Consider the following 22,616-nt stretch of genomic DNA (forward strand, 5'->3'; position numbering starts at 1 on the left):
CCAACAGTGGGCTCACAGTCTAGAAGGGGGAGACAGAGAACAAAACCAAACATAATAACAAAATAAAATAAATAGAATAGATAGGTACAAGTAAAACAAATAAATAATTTATTTAAATATAATTTATAATTTATTTACTTAAATAAATAAGTGAAATGATTTGCCCAAGGTCACACAGCAGACAACTGGCAGAGCTGGGATTATGTACATACCTTTAAATTATAAATTATTTATTTACAGTAATGGCTCTCCCTCTAGACTCTAAGCTATTGTACTCTCCCCAAGCTCTTAGTACAGTGCTGTGCACATAGTTTCTGCCACTTCTCTAATTATTTATTTATTTCTATTAATGTCTGTCTCCCCCTGTAGACTGTGAGCTCATTATGGGCAGGGAATTTGTTTATTGTTGTACTGTACTCTCTCAAGCACTTAGTACAGTGCTTTGCACACAGTAAGTGCTTAATAAATACAATTGAATGACTGAGCTCGTTATGGGTAGGGAATATGTCAGTTCATGGTTGTACTGTACTCTCCCAAACGCTTAGTACAGTGCTTTGCATACAGTATGAGCTCCATAAATAAAATTGAATGACTCTGAGCTCGATGTGGGCAGGGAATTTACCTCCTTCCCTTCCCCACAGCACCTGTATATATGTCTGTATATATTTATTACTCTATTTATTTATTTTACTTGTACATATCTATTCTATTTATTTTATTTTGTTAGTATGTTTGGTTTTGTTCTCTGTCTCATTCAATCAATCAATCATATTTATTGAGCACTTACTGTGTGCAGAGCACTGTACTAAGCGCTTGGGAAGTACAAGTCGGCAACACAGGGCTCCCCCTTTTAGACTGTGAGCCCACTGTTGGGTAGGGACTGTCTCTATATGTTGCCAACTTGGACTTCCCAAGCGCTTAGTACAGTGCTCTGCACACAGTGAGCACTCAATAAATACAATTGATTGATTGAATTTGACTGTTTATGGTTGTATTATACTCTCCCAAGTGCTTGGTATAGTGCTCTGAACACAGTAAGCGCTCAGTAAATACAATTGAATGAATGAAGAGTTGCTAGGTAACGTCCCTGTCATCCACCTCAGTGATTCCCTCGTCTAACCAATGTTAAGTAATTCAGATGAGAATTACATCTAACCGAACATGGCTTGAGGGGCCACATAGTAAGCGCTCAATAAATAAATAAATACGATTGATGATGATCTTTGTCCATCCTCCTCAGGGAGGGCTCTGGGGCCTCCTCACAAACCTGGCCCGGAATGCCCTCCCTCCACACATCAGCCAAGCTAACTCTCTTCCTCCCTTCAAAGCCCTACTGAGAGCTCACCTCCTCCAAGAGGCCTTCCCAGACTGAGCCCCCCTTTCCCTCTCCTCCTCCCCATCCCCCCGCCCTCCCTCCTTCCCCTCCCCACAGCACCTGTATATATGCTTGTGCAGATTTATTACACTATTTATTTTACTTGTACATATTTACTATCCTATTTATTTTGTTAACGATGTGCGTTGAGCTTTAATTCTATTTGTTCTGACGACTTGACCCCTGTCCACACGTTTTGTTTTGTTGTCTGTCTCCCCCTTCTAGACTGTGAGCCCGCTGGTGGGTAGGGACCGTCTCTCTATGTTGCCGACTTGTACTTCCCAAGCGCTTAGTCCAGTGCTAAGCACACAGTAAGCGCTCAATAAATGGCTCAGTAGGAAAGAGCCTGGGCTTTGGAGTCAGAGGTCATGGATTCAAATTCCGCCTCTGCCAATTGTCAGCTGTGTGACTTTGGGCAAGTCACTTCACTTCTCCGTGCCTCAGTTACCTCATCTGTAAAATGGGGATGAAGACGGTGAGCCCCCCCGTGGGACAACCTGATCACCTTGTAACCTCCCCAGTGCTTAGAACAGTGCTTGGCACATAGTAAGCACTTAATAAATTCCATAAAAAATTTAAATAAATACAATTGAATGAATGAATGGTCCAAGTTATATTGCCAACTTGTACTTCCCAAGCGCTTAGTACAGTGCTCTGCACACAGTAAGCGCTCAATAAATACAATTCATTCATTCATTCAATCAATCGTATTTATTGAGCGCTTACTGTGCAGAGCACTGTACTAAGCGCTTGGGAAGTACAAGTTGGCAACATTCATTCATTAATTCAATCGTACTTATTGAGCGCTTACTGTGTGCAGAGCACTGTACTAAGTAAGCGCTTGGGAAGTACAAGTTGGCAACATATAGAGACGGTCTCTACCCAACAGTGGGCTCACAGTCTAGAAGGGGGAGACAGACAACAAAACAAAACATATTAACAAAATAAAATAAATAGAATATGTACGAGTAAAATAAATTACAGTAATAAATCCGTACAAACATATATACATCAATCAATCATATTTATTGAGCGCTTACTGTGTGCAGAGCACTGTACTAAGCCTTTGGGACGTACAAGTCGGCAACATATAGAGACAGTCCCTACCCAACAGTGGGCTCACAGTCTAGAAGGGGGAGACAGAGAACAAAACCAAACATATTAACAAAATAAAATAAATAGAATATGTACGAGTAAAATAAATTAAATAAATAGAGTAATAAATCCGTACAAACATATATACATCAATCAATCATATTTATTGAGCGCTTACTGTGTGCAGAGCACCGTACTAAGCCCTTGGGAAGTCCAAGTTGGCAACATATAGAGACAGTCCCTACCCAACAGTGGGCTCACAGTCTAGAAGGGGGAGACAGAGAACAAAACAAAACATACTAACAAAATAAAATAAATAGAATAGATAGGTACAAGTAAAATAAATTAATAAATAAACAATTATCAGTCAATCAATCGTATTTATTGAGCGCTTACTGTGTGCAGAGCACTGGACTAAGCGCTTGGGAAGTCCAAGTTGGCAACATATAGGGACGGTCCCTACCCAACAGCGGGCTCACAGTCTAGAAGGGGGGAGACAGAGAACAAAACCAAACATGTTAACAAAATAAAATAAATAGAATATGTACAAGTAAAGTAAATAAATAAATAGAGTAATAAATCCGTACAAACATATATACAGGTGCTGTGGGGAAGGGAAGGAGGTAACGCGAGGGGGAGGAGAATGAATGAATGAATGAATGAATGAATGAATGAATGAATGAATGAATGAATGAATGGTCCGCGGCCGGCCCAAGAGCCTGCGGCGCCCAGGCCGTCCAAGAGGGGGCGCCTCAGGGCCGAGCCCTTCCCGCCCAATGCGGCGGTCAGTTGCTCCCCCACTAGCCCCGCCCACCTCGCCCTAAGCCCCGCCCACTTCGGCTCCAGCCCCGCCCACTTCCCGTTCCAGTCGCGCGCGCCCCCCCCCCGCCCGAGTGAGGGAAGGCCACGCCAAGCCGACTTCCGGTCTGGAGCGGTCCATTCTGCCGTCTCCCCCCGGCCCCTACTACTTCCGGGTGGGGGGGGCGGTTGTGTGAAAGCGAAGGCGTGCGGCCCGAGGCGCGACCCGCAGTTCCCTCACGGTAATCACCGCCCCCTTCCACCTTCCCCTCTCGGAAAATCGGCGTGGATTCCTCCTCAGATGCTGCGGATAAGCGTCGCTTTCCGGCTCCGTCCCCCCCCGCGTCCCGTCGCGCGGATGGTTCGGTCCGGCTCCCCCCCGCCAGCCGTAACGGGGATGGGGCGGGAGGCGGGAGAGTCCATTCTGGCCGGCGGGGGGGGGCGGGCCTGCGAGGCTGAGGGGTAAGGGGCGCGAAATGGCGGCCTGGGGTGGTGGGAGGAGGACCCTTGGAGATGCTTTGTGCGGGGGGGGTTTGTGGGAGGGGGAGGAGAAGAAGAAAGGCTGAGAGGTTTTGGAGGATGGGGGGCGAGGTAATAATAGGAATAATGATGGTATTCTAGACTGTGAGCCCACTGTTGGGCAGGGACCGTCTCTATATGTTGCCAACTTGTGCTTCCCAAGCGCTCAGTACAGTGCTCTGCACACAGTAAGCGCTCAATAAATATGATTTATTGATTGATTGATTGACTGTGAGCCCACTGTTGGGTAGGGACCGTCTCTATGTGTTGCCAACTTGTGCTTCCCAAGCGCTCAGTACAGTGCTCTGCACGCAGTAAGCGCTCAATAAATGTGATTTATTGATTGATTGACTGTGAGCCCACTGTTGGGTAGGGACCGTCTCTATGTGTTGCCAACTTGTACTTCCCAAGCGCTTAGTACAGTGCTCTGCACACAGTAAGCGCTCAATAAATACGATTGATGATGATGATGATGATTGACTGATTGATTGACTGTGAGCCCACTGTTGGGTAGGGACCGTCTCTATGTGTTGCCAACTTGTGCTTCCCAAGCGCTCAGTACAGTGCTCTGCACGCAGTAAGCGCTCAATAAATGTGATTTATTGATTGATTGATTGACTGTGAGCCCACTGTTGGGTAGGGACCGTCTCTATGTGTTGCCAACTTGTACTTCCCAATCGCTTACTACAGTGCTCTGCACACAGTAAGCGCTCAATAAATACGATTGATGATGATGATGATTGATTTATTGATTGACTGTGAGCCCACTGTTGGGTAGGGACCGTCTATATGTATATATGTTTGTACATATTTTTTACTCTATTTTATTTGTACATATCTATTCTATTTATTTTATTTTGTTAGTATGTTTGGTTTTGTTCTCTGTCTCCCCCATTTAGACTGTGAGCCCACTGTTGGATAGGGACTGTCTCTCCATGTTGCCAATTTGTACTTCCCAAGCGCTTAGTACAGTGCTCTGCACACAGTAAGCGCTCAGTAAATACGATTGATTGGTTGATTGGTAAGGATCCAACGCTCAGAACAGTGCTTGGCACCTAGGAAGCGCTTAATAGGAGGCCTTCCCAGACTGAGCCCCTTCCTTCCTCTCCCCCTCGTCCCCCTCTCCATCCCCCCATCTTACCTCCTTCCCTTCCCCACAGCACCTGGATATATGGATATGTTTGTACAGATTTATTATTCTATTTATTTATCTTACTTGTACAGATCTGTTCTATTTATTTTATTTTGTTAGTGTGTTTGGTTTTGTTCTCTGTCTCCCCCTTTTAGACTGTGAGCCCGCTGTTGGGTAGGGACTGTCTCTATATGTTAACAACTTTTACTTCCCAAGCGCTTAGTACAGTGCTCTGCACACAGTAAGCGCTCAATAAATACGATTGATTAATAGGAGGCCTTCCCAGACTGAGCCCCTTCCTTCCTCTCCCCCTCGTCCCCCTCTCCATCCCCCCATCTTACCTCCTTCCCTTCCCTACAGCACCTGTATATATGGATATATGTTTGTACAGATTTATTACTCTATTTATCTATTTTACTTGTGCATATCTATTCTATTTTATTTTGTTGGTATGTTTGGTTTTGTTCTCTGTCTCCCCCTTTTAGACCGTGAGCCCGTTGTTGGGTAGGGACCGTCTCTATGTGTTGCCAACTTGTGCTTCCCGAGCGCTTAGTCCAGTGCTCTGCACGCAGTAAGCACTCAATAAATACGATTGATTGATTGGTAAGGATCCAACGCTCAGAACAGTGCTTGGTACCTAGGAAGCGCTTGTTCTCTGTCTCTCCCTTTTAGACTGTGAACCCATTGTTGGTTAGGGACTGTCTCTATATGTTAACAACTTGTACTTCCCAAGCGCCTAGTACAGTGCTCTGCACACAGTAAGCGCTCAATAAATACGATTGATTGATTGATTGGTTAATAGGAGGCCTTCCCAGACTGAGCCCCTTCCTTCCTCCCCACTGCCCCCCTCTCCGTCCCCCCATCTTACCTCCTTCCCTTCCCCACAGCACCTGTATATATGTTTTTACATATTTATTACTCTATTTATTTTACTTGTACATATCTATTCTATTTATTTTATTTTGTTAGTATGTTTGGTTTTGTTCTCTGTCTCCCCCTTTTAGACTGTGAGCCCACTGTTGGATAGGGACTGTCGCTATATGTTGCCAACTTGTCCTTCCCAAGAGCTTAGTACAGTGCTGTGCACACAGTAAGTGCTTAATAAATACGATTGATGGACTGATTGATTAATAAATGCCATCGTTATTAAGCGCTTCATAAATTCATTCATTCGATCGTATTTATTGAGCGCTTACTGCGTGCAGAGCATTCTAATAATAATAGTAATGATGGCATTTGTTAAGCGCTTACTATGTGCAAAGCACTGTTCTAAGCACTGGGGGGAATACAGGGTGATCAGGTTGTCCCACGTGGGGCTCACAGTATTCATCCCCATTTTACAGATGAGGTCACTGAGGCTCCGAGAAGTGAAGTGACTTGCCCAAGGTCATACAGCAGACATGTGGCGGAGCCAGGATTTGAACCCATGACTTCAGACTCCAAAGCCCGGGCTCTTTCCACTGAGCCATGCTGTTTCTCTAAGCGCTTGGGAAGTACAAGTTCTAGACTGTGAGCCCACTGTTGGGTAGGGACCGTCTCTAGATGTTGCCAACTTGTACTTCCCAAGCGCTTAGTACAGTGCTCTGCACACCGTAAGCGCTCAATAAATACGATTGAATGAGTGAATACAAGTTGACAACATTTGGAGATGGTCCCTACCCAACAGCGGGCTCACAGTCTAGAAGGGGGAGACAGACAACAAAACAAAACATATTAACAAAATAAAATGAATAGAATAAGTATGTACAAGTAAAATAAATAAGTAAATAGAGTAATAAATATGTACAAACATATATACAGGTGGCGCCAAGCCCTGTTCTAAGCGCTGGGCTGGGGGGGGATACAGTAATAATAGTGATGGCATTTGTTAAGTGCTTACTATGTGCAAAGCACTGTTATAAGCGCTGGGGGGGTTACAAGGTGATCAAGTTGTCCCACGTGGGTCTCAGTCTTAACCCCCATTTTACAGATGAGGTAACTGAGGCTCAGAGAAGTTAAGTGACTTGCCCAAGGTCACACAGCAGACACATGGTGGAGGCAGGATTTGAACCCATGACCTCTGACTCCAAAACCCGTCCTCTTTCCACTGAGCCACGCTGCATCAGATGCAGGGTGATCAGGTTGTCCCACGGGGGCGCTCACAGTCTTCATCCCCATTTTACAGATGAGATCACTGAGGCCCAGAGAAGTGAAGTGACTTGCCCCAAGTCACACAGCTGACAAGCGGCGGAGCCGGGATTTGAACCCACGACCTCCGACCCCCAAACCTGGACTCTTTCCACTGAGCCACGGTAGGTCAGGGCTGGAGCTGGGGGAGAGGGAAACTTGTGCTCCTGAGTTGCGGGGGGAAAGGTGGATGGGGAAGGGCATTATTATTAACAATAATAATAATAATAATAAATAATAATAATGATGGTATTTGTTAATCACTATGAGCCAAGCATTCATTCATTCAATTGTATTTATTGAGCACTTACTGTGTGCAGAGTACTGTACTAAGCGCTTGGGAAGTACAAGTTGGCAACATATAGAGATGGTCCCTACCCGACAGTGGGCTCACAGTCTAGAAGGGGGAAGCACCGTTGCACAGTCTAGAAGCACTGTACTAAGCGCTGGGGAGGATACAAGGTAATCAGGTTGTCCCACGGGGGGCTCACGGTCTTCATCCCCATTTTACAGATGAGGCCACTGAGACCCAGAGACGTGAAGTGACTTGCCCAAAGTCACACGGCTGACAAGTGGTGGGTCAGGATTAGAACCCACGTCCTCTGACCCCCAGGCCCGTGCTCTTACCACTAAGCCACGCTGCTTATTACTCTATTTATTTATTATTACTCTATTTATTTATTTATTTATTTTACTTGTGCATATCTATTCTATTTATTTTATTTTGTTAGTATGTTTGGTTTTGTCTCCCCCTTTTAGACTGTGAGCCCACTGTTGAGTAGGGACTGTCTGTATATGTGGCCAACTTGGACTTCCCAAGCGCTTAGTACAGTGCTCTGTACACAGTGAGCGCTCAATAAATACGATTGATGGTGATGATGATGATGCTTCTGTTAATAATAATCAAAATGATGGCATTTGTTAAGCGTGTACTATGTGCCACGCACTGTGCCGCTGGGGTGGAAGCAAGCAAAGTGGTCCGGGCACAGTCCCTGTCCCGAGATTTTGAGCCCCATGAGGGACGTGGACTGCGTCCAACCTGATTACTTTGTAACTACCCCAGCGCTTAGAGCAGTGCTTGGCACAGAGTAAGTGCTTAACAGGTATCACAATTATTACCTCAGTTAAGTGGGGGGGGGTCACAGTCTCGACCCCCATTTTACAGGTGAGGTAACTGAGGCCCAGAGAAGTTACGGGACGGGCACGTGGTCACACAGCAGACAAGTGGCGGAGCTGGGATTAGAACCCATGACCTTCCGACTCCCAGGCTGTGCTCTGTCCATTGCGCCGTGCTGCTTCTGTATTTTCGCAGCTTGCATTTCGCTCCCACACCCTAAATAACAGCAACAAAATCTTCACCTCGTTAACCTCTCCCCCTTCTAGACTGTGAGCCCACTGTCGGGTAGGGACCGTCTCTAGATGTTGCCAACTTGGACTTCCCCAGCGCTTAGTACAGTGCTCTGCACACAGTAAGCGCTCAATAAATGCGATTGATTGATTGATTAAAATCCAGAATACTTATTTGCGTCTTCCCAGTGGAGGGGAGCACTGAGGAAGAGGAGGGTGCAGAGCAGGATGAATCCAAGTGTCATTGCTGCAGACTGCTGGGTACAACGCAGTTTGGTGGGGGGCATTTGGTGTGGCAGGGGGAGGGAGTTGGGGGGATGGTGTAATAATAATAATGGTGGTATTGTAATAATAATAATCGTATTTGTTAAGCGCTTTCTATGTGCCAAACAGTGCTCTAAGCGTTGGAGTAGATACAAGATAATCAGTTTGTCCCACCGTGGGGCTCACAGTCTTAATCCCCATTTTACAGACGAGGTAACTGAGGCACAGGGAAATGAAGCGGCTTGCCCAAGGTCACACAGCAGACAAGTGGTGGAGCCGGGATTAGAACCCACGTCCTCTGACTCCCAAATCCGTGCTCTTTCAAGTGCCTAGTACAGTGCTCTGCAAATAGTCAATGCTCCGTTAATAATAATAGTGATTGTGGTATTTGTTAAGCTCTTTGTGCCAAGCACTGCTCTAAGCGTTGGAGTAGATACAAGATAATCAGCTTGTCCCACCGTGGGGCTCACCGTCTTAATCCCCATTTAACTGATGAGGTAACTGAGGCACAGGGAAATGAAGCGGCTTGCCCAAGGTGTCACAGCAGACAAGTGGTGGAGCCAGGATTAGAACCCACGTCCTCTGACCCCCAAATCCGTGCTCTTTCAAGTGCCTAGTACAGTGCTCTGCAAATAGTAAGTGCTCCGTTAATAGTGATTGTGGTATTTGTTAAGCGCTTTCTGTGTGCCAAGCACTGCTCTAAGCGTTGGAGTAGATACAAGATAATCAGCTTGTCCCACCGTGGGGCTCACAGTCTTAATCCCCATTTTACAGACGAGGTAACTGAGGCACAGGGAAATGAAGCAGCTTGCCCAAGGTCACACAGCAGACAAGTGGTGGAGCCGGGATTAGAACCCACGTCCTCTGACTCCCAAATCCGTGCTCTTTCAAGTGCCTAGTACAGTGCTCTGCAAATAGTCAATGCTCCGTTAATAATAATAGTGATTGTGGTATTTGTTAAGCGTTTTCTATGGGCCAAGCACTGCTCTAAGCGTTGGGGTAGATACAAGATAATAGGGTTGGGCGTAGTCCCTGTCCCACATGGGGCTCACAGTCTTAATCCCCATTTTACAGATGAGGGAACTGAGTCAAGCACAGAGAAGTTAAGGGAAATTGCCCAGGTTCACACAGCAGTGGGATTAGAACCCACTTCCTCTGACTTCCGGGCTCGTATTCTTTCCACTAGGCCAGGCTGCATCCATGGAATCGTACCGTGGATTATTTAAGTGCTTATGTGCTGCACACTGTGCTAGTGCTGGGGTAGTATAGTGAGAGGAGAAACTTGGCCAGGACTGAGTGGGGAAGCAACTCAATTTTGGATTTTGTTAATATGTTTGGTTTTGTTCTCCGTCTCCCCCTCCTAGACTGTGAGCCCACTGTTGGGTAGGGACCAACTTGGACTTCCCAAGCGCTTAGTCCAGTGCTCTGCACACAGTAAGCGCTCAATAAATACGATTGATTGATTTTGGAGCCCAGGGAAGAGAAGGATGTGGGCTGAAACAGGAGACGGGCTGTTTGAGCTCAGAACCAGTGCAGGGAAAAAACTTCATCATCAATCGTATTTATTGAGCGCTTACTGTGTGCAGAGCACTGGACTTGTATTTCTTCAGCGGAAGCTATCTCTCAGGAGGCAGTCCGTGTCACTTTTTGCAAGGGTCTGAGCTCTACCTTACTTTACCTACCTTATCTGTCTCCCCTTCCTGCCCCCCAGCCCCTTCCTCATCTGGTAATAATTACAATAATGGTACTTGTTAAGTGCATAATATGTGTTGAGAACTGTTTTAAGCACTGGGGTAGATTCGAGTTAGGTTGGACACAGTCCCTGTCCCACATAGAGCTCACACTCTTAATCCCCATTTTACAGATGAGGTAACTGAAGCCCGTAGAAGCCAACTTGTACTTGCCAAGCGCTTAGTACAGTGCTCTGCACACAGTAAGGGCTCAGTAAATGCAATTGAATTGAATTGCCCCAGGTCACACAGCAGACATATGGCGGAGCCGGGATGAGAACCCGTGACCTTCCAACTCCCAGGCCTGGGCTCTATCCACTTTGGTTGGGAGGCATTCAGCAAGCAGAAGTTTTGGCCCTTAAGCTCCCTCTAGACTGCAAATTCGTTGTGGGTAGGGAATGTATGTGCTTGTTGTTATGTTGTACTCTCCTGAGCGCTTAGTGCAGTACTTTACACACAGTGAGTGCTCAATAAATTCGATTGAATGAATGAACGGCTGCTTAGCGTTGGCCTGTCTTCCGGAGGGGGATGAGTGTGGCCGTACCTGTGACGGGGGGAATCAGTCAATTGATGGTATTTATTGAGCGCTTACTGTTTACAGAGCACTGTACACAGCATTTGGGAGAGTGCACTATAACAGCCGTATTGAAGGCACATCTCCTCCAAGTCCTCTTCTCCCATTCCCTTCTGCGTCGCCCTTGCACTTGGATTTGCTCCCTTTTTTCATCCCCCCGCCCCCGTCAGCCCCACATCACTTATATCCGTATCCGTGATTTATTTATATTAACGTCTGTCTCCCCCTCTAGACTGTGGGCAGGGAACGTGTCTACCACCTGTTAAATTGAACTCTCCCAAGGTCTTAGTACAGTATGCTGCACATAATAAGCACTCAATAAATATGATTGATTAACTTCATTCAGTTACATTTATGGAGTGTTTATTGTATGCAGGGCACTGTACTAAGTGCTTGGGAAAGTACAATATAACAATAAACAGACGCAGTAAACAGAGTTGAGAGACACCTTCCATATCCACAATGAGTTTATAGCCTAGAGGAGGTTGCCCAGGTGTGCCTGGCTGGATGCCGGCGTGTTTGAGCGGGAGAGACCCCAGGGAGGTCGTTGTCCGGGGAACCCAGGGATAAAATCCTCCCTGTGTGTAATCTGCAGGGTGATTAATCCATCTGATGAATGGAGAAGAGCATACCGGATGATTTTCCTTTCTGGCTCAAAGTAAATCAAAACATCATCAAGGCCAGTGCGGCTTGCAGTCGTGTGGATAGAACTGACAAATTAGGTGCCCCAGTGAGGCTGATGGACCAGATCCTGTTCGCATTCGGGTTTTTGGGGTGCCTCGGGCCACCTAAATAGGATGCCAGAGACCCCGGGGCATTGGAGCTGACTGAGGAATGAAAAGGAGCAATTACAACCAGAGGATTTATGTTCCAGCCCTTTGCTTCCCACCAGAATGCAGTCTCTTGAGGGGTTTTCTCCTAGCATGCGTATGAATTTTAGCATCTATAATGAGACCCTTTTTTTCCTATCTTTACAAGCAATCCCTTTCGTGTAAACTAGGGGAGTTTCTTTTTTTATTTCATTTTAGCTCTGATAAAGTTATCAAGTTGAGAAGCAGCGTGGCCTAGTGGGTAGTGGCCGAGTCAAAAGTCTGATTGGGGCCATACATTTTAGAGAAAAAGAAATTCATCGAAACCTCTGACAAACTATTTTCAGAGACAGGTCACTAAGGACGTGGATACGTAGAATAAGTGGCTACTACGTAGGTTTTTCAAAAATTGATTTAGTCAGCAAAGGGCAACAGGCTGGCCAAATCATATTATTAAATCACCCCAAATAATTCTTCTACAACTGTGTAGTCCTCCCTTCTGAGAAAGGTGGAAAAACAACACCTTCTTGTTATTAAAAATAATAATAATAGCAATAATGATGATTTTGCCATTTTTTAGGCATTTGCTATGTGCCAGGCACTCTGCGAAGCTCTGGGGTGGAGGCACAGTAAGCGCTCAATAAATATGATTGATTGATTGATTGATTGAAAAGCAATGTCCCACACAGGGCTCACAGTCTTAATTCCCGGTTTTATAGATGAGGTAACTGAAGCACAGAGAAGTGAAGTGACTTGCCCAAAGTCACCCATTAAGCAGTTGGCAGAGCCAGGATTAAAACCCATGCCCTCTTACTTCTAGGCCCATGTTCTTTCCGCTGGGCCACGCTGCTTCTCCTCTCAGCTGTTTCTCTCCTCACCTCCCCCGAACACCCTAATTTGCCCCTGGACTTGTTGATAAATTGTACTTTAGTGTCAAATTCCCTTAAAGAAGAAGAAAAAAAAAAAACCCATAAAACTTCTGCTTACATTTATATCCAGCCTGCGGCAACGAAGCTTTCTTCTGAACTCGGACATCCCGGCACGAAATAAAAGCCTTTCAGGAGATGGGAAAAACCACCCCGTAGGACGCGCTCTGACTGCACGGTAAATATCGCTTGAGGATTACGGTTGCCGCTATAAGTACTTGGGTGACTGAAAGGCGGCGGTACCGCCGGGGAACCCCAAAACCTCCAGTCGGGTGCAGCCGCAGGACCAGATTGGGCCCCCCCAATCAGCCAGACCGGGCCCCAGTCCCTGCTCTGGTCCTCCCCACGCTCAGACCTCGCTCTCCTCTTTTTTGGCATTCTGTCCTCCCCACCCAATCCCACCTCCGGCGGGTCAGATAGATAGCGGTCGCTTCCAGAATCGATTCTGGAGCGGCCCTGCCCTCGGCCGGCCCGCCCTTCTCCGCCCCGGAGGGGCGAGTTGGCCGGGAGAAAGTCCGGGACGGCGTGACTGTGGAATCCACCACCTCCCCGTCCGATGTGAGGCACAGCCCAGAAGCGACCATGCCGGGCAAACGGAAGCGCGTGGTGTTGACGATCAAGGACAAACTGGACATCATCGAGAAGCTCGCGGTCGGGAACTCCTCGAAAGAGCTGGCGCTGATCTACGGGATCGGCGAGTCCACGGTCCGGGACATCGGGAAGAGCAAGGAGAAGATCATCACGTACGCCAGCGGCCTGAACTCCACCAGCGGCCTGTCCAGACGCAAGTCGATGAAGCCGGCCACCTACGAGGAGCTGGACCGGGCCATGCTGGAGTGGTTCAACCAGCAGCGGGCCAAGGGGACCCGGGTGTCCGGGCCCAGCTGCCTGAAGCAGGCCCAGTTCTTCTTCTACGCCCTGGGGATCGAAGGCGACTTCAACGCCTCGTCGGGCTGGCTGTCGCGGTTCAAGCAGCGCCACGGCATCCGGGGGATCGCCATCCCGGGCGACAGGCCGAGCGGGGACGAGGCGGCCGCCAGCCGGTTCTGCAGCGGCTTCCAGGAGCTGCTGGAGCGGGAGAACCTGCGGCCGGAGCAGGTCTACAACGCGGACGAGGCCGGGCTCTTCTGGAGGCGCCTCCCCAGCAAGGCCCTGAGGGGCGAGGGGGAGCCGGGGGGGCCGGCCCCCGAGGGCCCCAAGGACCGCATCACGGTCATGTGCTGCGCCAACGCCACGGGCTTCCACAAACTGAAGCTGTGCGTGGTGGGGCGGGCCAAGAAGCCCCCCGCCTTCGCCCAGGCCGCCGCCTCCAACCTGCTGGTCTCCTACTTCAGCCAGAAGGGCGCGTGGATGGAGCGGGCCATCTTCAAGCAGTGGTTCGACGAGAGCTTCGTGCCCCAGGTGCGGGAACACCTGAGGTCCCTGGGCCTGCCCGAGAAGGCCGTGCTGCTCCTGGACAACGCCCCCGCCCACCCCAACGAGAACGTCCTGAAGTCGGACGACGGGAACATCTTCGTCAAGTACCTGCCCCCGGACGGGGCCGCGTCGATCCAACCCATGGACCAGGGCGTGGTGGCCACCATGAAGAGGCACTACCGGTCCGGGCTGGTCCAGAAGCACGTGGACGAAGGCGGGGACCTGAGGGCGTTCTGGGAGAAGCTGACCGTGCTGGACGCCATCTACGAGGCCTCGCGGGCGTGGAACACGGTCACCCCGGTGACCATCAGCCGCGCCTGGAAGAACTTCTTCCCCGAGAACGCGGGCTTCGACTTCGAGGAAGGGGGCGTCTCGGCCGTCCACCTGGCCACCATCTTCAAGCGCGCCGAGGGCTGCGGGGACGTGGACGTGGACGACGTGGAGCGCTGGTTCGACGTCGACCGCGCCGAGCCCGGCTACGAGGTGTTGACCGACAGCGAGATCATCCGGCGGGCGCAGGGGTGGGGGGACGACTCCAGCGGCAACGAGGAGGAGGGGGAGCCGGGGCTGGTCCCGGAGAGGCCCATCAGCCACGCCGCCGCCCTGGAGTGGACGGAGAGCTTGCTGAATTACCTAGAGCAGCAGTGCGACACGCTCCTGTCCGACAAACTTCTGGTCCGGAGGCTCCGGACCACCATCAGGAAGAAGCAGAAGACCCCCCGGTGAGCTGGAAGGCAGCCCAGGGGGAGACGGGAAAGTATTTCGGTGTCCCTTTTTGTAACCGTGCTAGTGACTGGTCTGTCCGCAAGTGTGGATCTCTTAGTCCGTGCGAAGTGTTGTAAAAGCCGTTCAAGTGTAAGCGGAGACGTGCGTTCCAGAGCCAAATATATAAATGACTTTCGGATTTTCCGGCTGTCTTGTATTGTCTGCGCCGCGCCCGCCCTCTGCAGAGACGGGGAAATCGATCGATCGATGTGTTTATCGAACGCTTGCCGTATGCGGAGCACTGTACTAGGCGCTTGGGAGAGGACAGCGTCGGTAGACGTGTTCCCCGCCTGCAACGAGCTTCCGGTCTAGAGGGGGATCGAGAATGGTCATCCTGCAGAGTTGGTAGATGATGATGATGATAATTGTGGTATTTGTTCAGCACTTACTATGTGCCAGGCACTGGACTGAGAGCCAGGGTGACTACGAGTAAATCGGGTTGGACACGGTGGCTGTCCCAGATGGGGCTCCCGGTCTTAATCCCCATTTTACAGATGAAGTAACTGAGGCACAAGGAAGTGAAGTGACTTGCCCAGGGTCCCACAGCAGACAAGTGGCGGAGCCGGGATTAGAACCGGGGCCCTTCTGACTCCCGGGCTCGGTTCCCTGGCCGCAACGAGCTTCCGGTCTAGAGGGGAATCGAGAGTGGTCATCCCGTCGACCAAACGGTTGAGGTCCCGGGTGGCCGGGGGCAGAGGGCAGGGATCGCTGGGCCCTGAAATCCGAAGGATGGGTTGTCCGGGGGGTAGGTGGATGGAGCCACTTGCCTCGCTGCTCTGAGCCTCAGGCAGATTCTCCCACCGCCTAGTTCTCGGTGGAAACTGTTCCCATTTTCCCTTCTCATTGCCCTCCTGGGTGACTTCTAGGAGCATGATGATCTGGGGGCGGAAACGGTAGCGGAAGTCACCCGGGAGCACAGTGACTGGACAGAAGGGGAGCGGCCCAGGATCGCTGCGCAGCGGGAGAAGCTGCCCAGGAGCATGGTGAGCCCGGGGGACGGAAGCAGCTCGGGGGCGGGGGCGCAGCTGAAGGGCAGGGGGAGGGGATTTGGTGGATCGGCGGCTCTCTCGTCCTCTGACCCACCGCCCCCTCCGTTGTGAGTCAGTCGGTCGTATTTATTGAGCGCTTACTCCGTGCAGAGCACTGTGCCGAGCGCTTGGGAGAGGACGATTTAACAATAAACAGACGCATTCCCCTGCCCACAAGGCCAGCGACTTTAGATTTGACCTACAGATGTTAATCAATCGATCAGTCGTATTTATTGAGCGCTTACTGTGTGCAGAGCACTGGACTAAGCGCTTGGGAAGTACCATTTGTTAACATATACAGTCCCTACCCAACAGTGGGCTCACAGTCTAAAAGGGGGAGACAGAGAACAAGCGCTTCCTAGGTGCCAAGTACTGTTCTGAGCGTTGGATCTTTACCAATCAATCAATCGTATTTATTGAGCGCTTACTGCGTGCAGAGCACTGGACTAAGCGCTCGGGAAGCACAAGTCGGCAACACATAGAGGCGGTCCCTACCCAACAACGGGCTCACAGTCTAAAAGGGGGAGACAGAGAACAAAACCAAACATACTAACAAAATAAATAGAATAGATATGCACAAGTAGAATAAATAAATAGAGTAATAAATCTGTACAAACATATATCCATATATCCAGGTGCTGTGGGGAAGGGAAGGAGGTAAGATGGGGGGGATGGAGAGGGGGACGAGGGGGAGAGGAAGGAAGGGGCTCAGTCTTGGGAAGGCCTCCTATTAAGCGCTTCCTAGGTGCCAAGCACTGTTCTAAGCGTTGGATCTTTACCAATCAATCAATCAATCGTATTTATTGAGCGCTTGCTGCGTGCAGAGCACTGGGAAGCACAAGTTGGCAGCACATAGAGATGGTCCCTACCCAACAGTGGGCTCACAGTGTAGAATACCATTATTATTACTGTTATTACCTTGCCCCCCGCTCGCCCCCCACCCTCCAAAACCTCTCAGCCTTTCTTGTTCTTCGTTAAGCCAGGCAAGTGAGGCCCAGCCCATCTCTCCCAGGCTGCTCGCCTTGTGCCGTTTCTAGACCTCCCGGAGCCGCCCCTCCCGTCCGGCCCAGGGGGGTCTGGCCTGCTCGCGGCCTTTCCCGGGAGGCTAAGGGAGGGTCCTCCTGTTCAGCCCCCCACCCTCCCGCCGCAGCGCTTCACGCCAAATACGGCATTTCACAGTATCATAAACCATCCCCACCCGCCCCTCCGTGTAGCGCACTAGCTTCTCCCCCGGGAGCTTTACAGGCTCTGCCACTTGCCTGCTGAGAGACCTTGGGTGAGTCACTTCACTTCTCTGTGCCTCAATAACCTCAAAGGGGATTGAGACGGCGAGCCCACAGGGGACAAGGACTGTCCAACCCGATTTGCTTGTATCCACCCCAGCGCTTGGTACAGTAAGCACTTAACAAACACCACCCTCACTGTTATTACAGGGGCAGCTGCTCTGGCCGGCCTGGACCGCGGGAGGGGCTTCGGTACCCAGTATCCCAGGCCCCCCCGTTTGTTCAGCCGGGTCGGAGCTGGCCCCAAGAAGGGAGTGGAAAAGTGGGGGCAGAACGGGGTGAGCGTTGAGGGTTGGGTGGAGGTGGGGGGCAACAGAGCCGGGGGTGGGTTCAACCTGCTCTCTGCGCTTGTAGGTCCAGGAGCTGCCCGGTTTCCTCTACCATCCCCTGTGCGCCCCAGAGGATCTCTATAGCGGGCCAGACTGCGCCGTCTCTGCGGGCACCACCGCTGGATCCTCTCCCGACCAACGAAGCCCTCGTTGCCACCCCGGCCACGTAGACCCCCCGACAGGACTCGGGGAGCCCACCTCGGGGCCGGCCGCCTCTCGCCTCGCCTGAGGCCGGCCGCTGGGGCCGTAAGGGTAGGGACGGTGCCGGGGGAAGCGTCTTTCCAGTTGTCCCCCGGCCAGAGGAAGGCTCGGCCGCCACCGCTGATCCTCTTCCCTTCTGATCACGTGACTCGCCCGGGCGGGAGCAGGGGGTTGGCGGGACCTCCGGCCCAGGGAGTGTAGGGGTGTCGGCCCTCTGGGTGTTTTTGCTTCGGGGGGTGATGCTGTAGGTTCCCCTCCTCACCAGTCCCCACCCGCCTCATCCTTCCTCTGCCCCTTCCTCTCCGGCGCCTAGCAGGGGAATCTCCCACTGTCCCCAAAGCCGGCTGCCCTCTACGTTAGCCGCCCCATCCCCTCGAGCCCCGTACCGAGCACTTGGGGGAGAACCATAGATCTGCTCCTTGCCCTCAAGAAGCTTACGCCCTTGCTGGGGAGACAGGCCCAGAATAATCGCCCAGCCACAGGGAGGGGCTTCGTTTGGGGCAAACATGCTGAAGGTGAGAAAGCCCAAAAAAGTCCGGAAGAGGCGGAAAACAGCCGGCTCGGCGGGGCAGACCCCCACGGTCGGGCCCGACCCCCAGGACCCCGCCGCTGCCTCCCCCTGCTCGCCCTTCCCCGTGTCCAGCACCACTGACAGCCCCCGGCACCGTGGGGCCCCGAGCTCCGACCCCGGCCAGCACCCAGTGGCCGAGATCAAGCTGGAGACCCGGGACGGGGAGGACGACGAAGGCTACGAGAGCCAGCTGGGGCCCCACCCTCTGGAGGAGAGGAAGGGGAAGGAGGACGACGCCTGCCCCCAGGTCGGCAGGGAGACCCCCCCTCAGCCATCCTCCGGCCCGGACCGGGTCTTCCCCGGCCCGCCGGCCTCTGGCGAGTCCTCCTCGGCGCAGGAGAGGAAGGCTGACGGGAGCGCCTGGCAGTTCTTCGACCCCGACGAGACGGACGCCGCCCGAGCCACCTGCACGCTGTGCCTGGCCAGCGTCAGCCAGCGCAAGGTCAAAGGGCACCTGATGACCACGGCCCTCAAACGCCACTTGGAGGGGAAGCACCCGCTGGAGTGGGGGGAGAAGGCTGGCAAGAGGAAGCGGGCCGGCGGCGGCAAGAGGAAGAAGGAGGAGAGCGAACGAGAGGGGATGCAGGCGCCGGGAGAGGAGTGCCCGCCCCCGAGCCCGGTGCCCGGCCCACCCCCGAACGCCAGTGCCTTCCAGCAGGGAGGCGAGAGCGACAGCGAGGATGAGGAGAAGCGGAGGATCGAGATCCTCATCTCCCAGTTGGCCAGGGAGGAGAGCAACCGCAAGCAGAGGAGAGGGGACCACCCGTTCCGCTGCCGGGGGCGGGGGCGGGGCCGGGGCCGGGGCCGGGGGAGGAAGGCGGGGGCCCAGCCAGGCCGCCAGAAGCCGCCCTTCCCGGAGACGCCGGTGGGAGCCGGAGACCCCGGCCCGGGGGGCCTGAGCTCCGCCGGCTTCCCGCTCGTGCCCTCGGGCACCAAGCAGCGGAGGTCCATCTCGGCCGTCTGGCAGTTCTTCTACGTCGACTGCAACAACATCTCCCGAGCCATCTGCACCCTGTGCCAGGCCAGCGTCAGCCGGGGCAAGCTGCGGGCCCACTTTGGCACCACGGGCCTCAAGCGACACCTGGAGTGCAAGCACCCGTTGGAGTGGGGACGGAGCCGGGCCCGCCCCGCCGCCGCGGGCAGGTGGAAGGGGGCCGGCGGGGGCGAGGAGGAGGAGGAGGAGGAGGAAGAGCCGGTGACGTCGTCCCTGGGCGAGGCCGCCCCCGGTCCGGGCCGGCCCCCCGCCGTGTCGGACTGCTGGGAGGAGGAGCCGGAGCCGGCCGGGGGGGACGAGGGCGGCAGGTACACCCCGAGCCACCCTCGGGCGCAGGCCTGGAACCATAGCATCACCGAGCTGCTGTGCGGCATGACGCTGCCGGACTCCTTCGTGGCCTCCCGGCCCTTCCGCCGGTTCATGGCCCGGGCCGACCCGCGCTACCACGTGCCCTCCCCGGCCTTCTTCTCGCACAAGGCGCGGCCCCGGCTGCACGGGGCCGTGCGCCTGCGCGTGCTCCGGGACCTGCGGGGCGCCGAGGGGGGCCGGATCCACCTCGCCGCCCACGTGTGGACGCGGCATCCGGCGGTGGACTTCCTGTCGCTCACCGCCCACTGGGTGACCTACGACCCCGCCGGGGGCGGGGGGCGGCGCCGGCAGGCGGTGCTGAGCGTGCGGGGCCTGCCCAAGGAGCGTCCCCCGGGGGGCCAGCTGGAGCAGCAGGAGCTGGTCCGCCAGACCCGCTCCTGGCTGGCTCCCAACTCGCTGAGCCTGGGCCTGACGGTGGCCGGCGGCGGCTGCCCCGGCCTGGAGCGGGCCGTGAGGGAGGCCGGCCACGCCCACGTGCCCTGCTTCGCCCACTGCCTCGGCCTGCTGGTCGGGGGCTTCCTGCACCACCACCACAGCGTCCAGCTGGCGGTCGGCACGGCCCGGGCCGCCGTGGCCCACCTGCGCCGCTCCCCGGAGGCCCAGCAGCTCCTGGCCCGGCTGCGGCGGGAGAGCGGGCTCCCGGCCGCCGGCCGGCCGTGGCCCGAGGAGACGGGCCGCTGGGACGCCACGTACCGCCTGCTGGAGTGGCTGGCCGAGCGGCAGCTGCCCCTCCGGGAGTGCGCGGCCCAGCACCGGCTCGGGGAGGCCGGGGCGAAGCTGACCCCCGGCCTGTGGAGCCTGGTGGGCAGCCTGGTGGCCCTGCTGCAGCCCTTCGAGATGGCGGCCCGGGAGGTGGAGGCGGCCGGCGCCTCGCTCAGCCAGGTGCTGCCCCAGGTGCGCTACCTGCACATCTTCCTGCGGCAGATCCGCGGGCGGTTCGAGGCGGCCAGGGGCGGCGAGGCCAGGGCCGCCGGCCGCCTGGCCGAGAGCCTGGCCCTCCAGCTGGCCACCGACCACCGGCTGAACGAGCTGTTCCACCACGAGGCCTACGTGCTGGCCACCCTGCTGGACCCGCGCTTCAAGGGGAAGATGGAGGCCATCCTGCCCCTGGGCTCCGACGTGGACCACTGGAAGCAGGTGCTGGTGCGCAAGGTGAAGGAGATCATGGTCGCCTCGGCCTGCCCGGCCCCGCCCCGGGCCCCCCAGAGCCCGCCGGGCTTCCGGGACTTTCCGGCCGAGCGGCCGCCCCGGGGCAGGAAGGGCTCCCGGGGGCCGGAGAAAGGCGGCGGGAAGGGGGCCGCGCCCCTCCCGCTGATCCACAAGGAGAAGACCCTGACCGAGCACCTGGAGGGCGTGGGGCTGCTGGCCTCGGAGGGCAAGGGGGCCTCGCTGTCCACCGAGAGCCACTCGGCCTGCGTCATGGTGGACAAGTACCTCCACGACACCCAGACGGTCGGGGCCCGGGACGACCCCCTGGACTACTGGGAGAGGAGGCGCGGGCTCTGGCCCGCCCTGGCCCATCTGGCCACCCTCTACCTGTCCTGCCCGCCCTCGGGGGCCTCCTCGGAACACCTCTTCGGCTCCCTGGACGGCCTCGCCGAGGGCCGGGGCAGCCCCCTGGAGGTGGAGGCGGCCGAGGACCTCCTCTTTCTCAAGACCAACCTGGAAAACTTCCCCGACTACAGCCCCCCACCCCTCATCTTCTCCTCGGACTCCGACCCGGGCAGCGTCCGTGACCCGGGGGAGGAGGAGCAGCAGCCGGCTTCAGACACCCCCTGAGGGGTGAAGACCAGCCAGGGTCACTGGGGAGTCGGGGGCAGCTCCTGACGTCCCCCAAGGGTGATCTCTGACCCCGTAGGTTCAGCCTGCACCACACGGCCTTCCCTGCCCAAACGGGGCCCTCCAAGCACTCTGGGACTCAGGCCGTCGTCGGTCCCTCAGGGGCAAAGACTTAGCTTAACCTTTGGTAATTTCATCAGCATCTCATCCCGTGTATAGCACAAAGGAGATGCACAATAAATTTTGTTCCAGAAGAGGATGGTTTGAAGCCTTAGGAGCTGGCCTTTTCCGTGGGGCAGTAAGGCGGGAGGTCAGTTACGGGAAAGAGGCCAGGTTGCCGAACCGTTGGGGGGTGTTGCCCCTGCCAGCGTCTTTGGGGGTCTTCCCATCTGGCCCTCGGCTGGGCCCAGGTTGGTCGTATTGCCTGCTGTGCCCCAGCAAGCGCTGGGAGAGAAGGATGCTCTCAAACGCTTAGAACAGTGCTTTGCATGTAGTAAGCGCCTAACAAATACCGCTACTATTATTATCCCCTCCTGGGGGATGGAGTCCATGGCCAGGGGCTGAATCTGGGCCTTATTCGGGGTCTCTGTCTTCCCATTTCGCCTCTCATGGGAAGCAGTGTGGGCTAGTGGAAAGAGCACGGGTCTGGGACTGAGGGCCCGAGTTCTGATCCTGACTCTGCCGTATGCCTGCCGTGTGAGCGTGGGCAAGTCACTTACCTTCTTTACAACTCATCCGAATAATGGGGATTAAAACCTGTCCTTCTTAGGCTGTGAGCCTCACATGGGACGGGCACCGTCTGGCCTGATTATAGAGTATCTACTTCGCTTAGTACAGGGCTTGTCACATAGTGATCGCTTAACAAATATCACAATAATCATTATTGTTATATTATTAGGCGGCTAGGGCATGGACATGGATTCCCAAAAAACCCAGTTGAGGCTCAAGTGTCCTGCCCCCTTCCTCCACCAGCCCGCCCCAAGCACACAGCTCTGCTTTCTTGGCTAGAGGGCCTCACCGAAACCAGGGAAAGCCGCTTAGCTTTCCTGGTCACCGTCTTCCAAATCTTGCATTCAGCCTCTCTCCTGTCCCTCAGCCGGGGGCTTAGCTTTATCCAATCAGTCGATCAATCAATCAGTCTTATTT

The 22,616-nt window shown here is 54.1% G+C and overlaps 3 protein-coding genes across 3 annotated transcripts; all 3 read left to right on the top strand.

The window, feature by feature from the left end:
* The first annotated feature begins 7,169 nt into the window (after positions 1-7,169).
* LOC119936088 lies at positions 7,170-19,672 on the top strand. The gene is made up of 6 exons (XM_038755468.1): positions 7,170-7,210; positions 12,809-12,913; positions 15,783-15,899; positions 17,582-19,119; positions 19,201-19,626; positions 19,659-19,672. Exons 4-6 carry the CDS (start codon positions 18,264-18,266, stop codon positions 19,670-19,672), a joined length of 1,296 nt encoding a protein of 431 aa, XP_038611396.1. The 5' UTR covers positions 7,170-7,210; positions 12,809-12,913; positions 15,783-15,899; positions 17,582-18,263.
* Positions 13,238-15,053, top strand: JRKL (JRK like). The gene has a single exon (XM_038755571.1). The coding sequence runs from the start codon at positions 13,318-13,320 to the stop codon at positions 14,875-14,877; it is 1,560 nt and encodes a 519-aa protein (XP_038611499.1). The 5' UTR covers positions 13,238-13,317; the 3' UTR covers positions 14,878-15,053.
* Positions 19,500-21,729, top strand: ZBED6CL (ZBED6 C-terminal like). Its single transcript, XM_038755567.1, has one exon. The coding sequence runs from the start codon at positions 19,695-19,697 to the stop codon at positions 21,468-21,470; it is 1,776 nt and encodes a 591-aa protein (XP_038611495.1). The 5' UTR covers positions 19,500-19,694; the 3' UTR covers positions 21,471-21,729.
* The last annotated feature ends 887 nt before the right edge of the window (positions 21,730-22,616 follow it).

This window comes from Tachyglossus aculeatus, chromosome 13, assembly GCF_015852505.1.
Source record: "Tachyglossus aculeatus isolate mTacAcu1 chromosome 13, mTacAcu1.pri, whole genome shotgun sequence".
Lineage (NCBI taxonomy): Eukaryota > Metazoa > Chordata > Mammalia > Monotremata > Tachyglossidae > Tachyglossus > Tachyglossus aculeatus.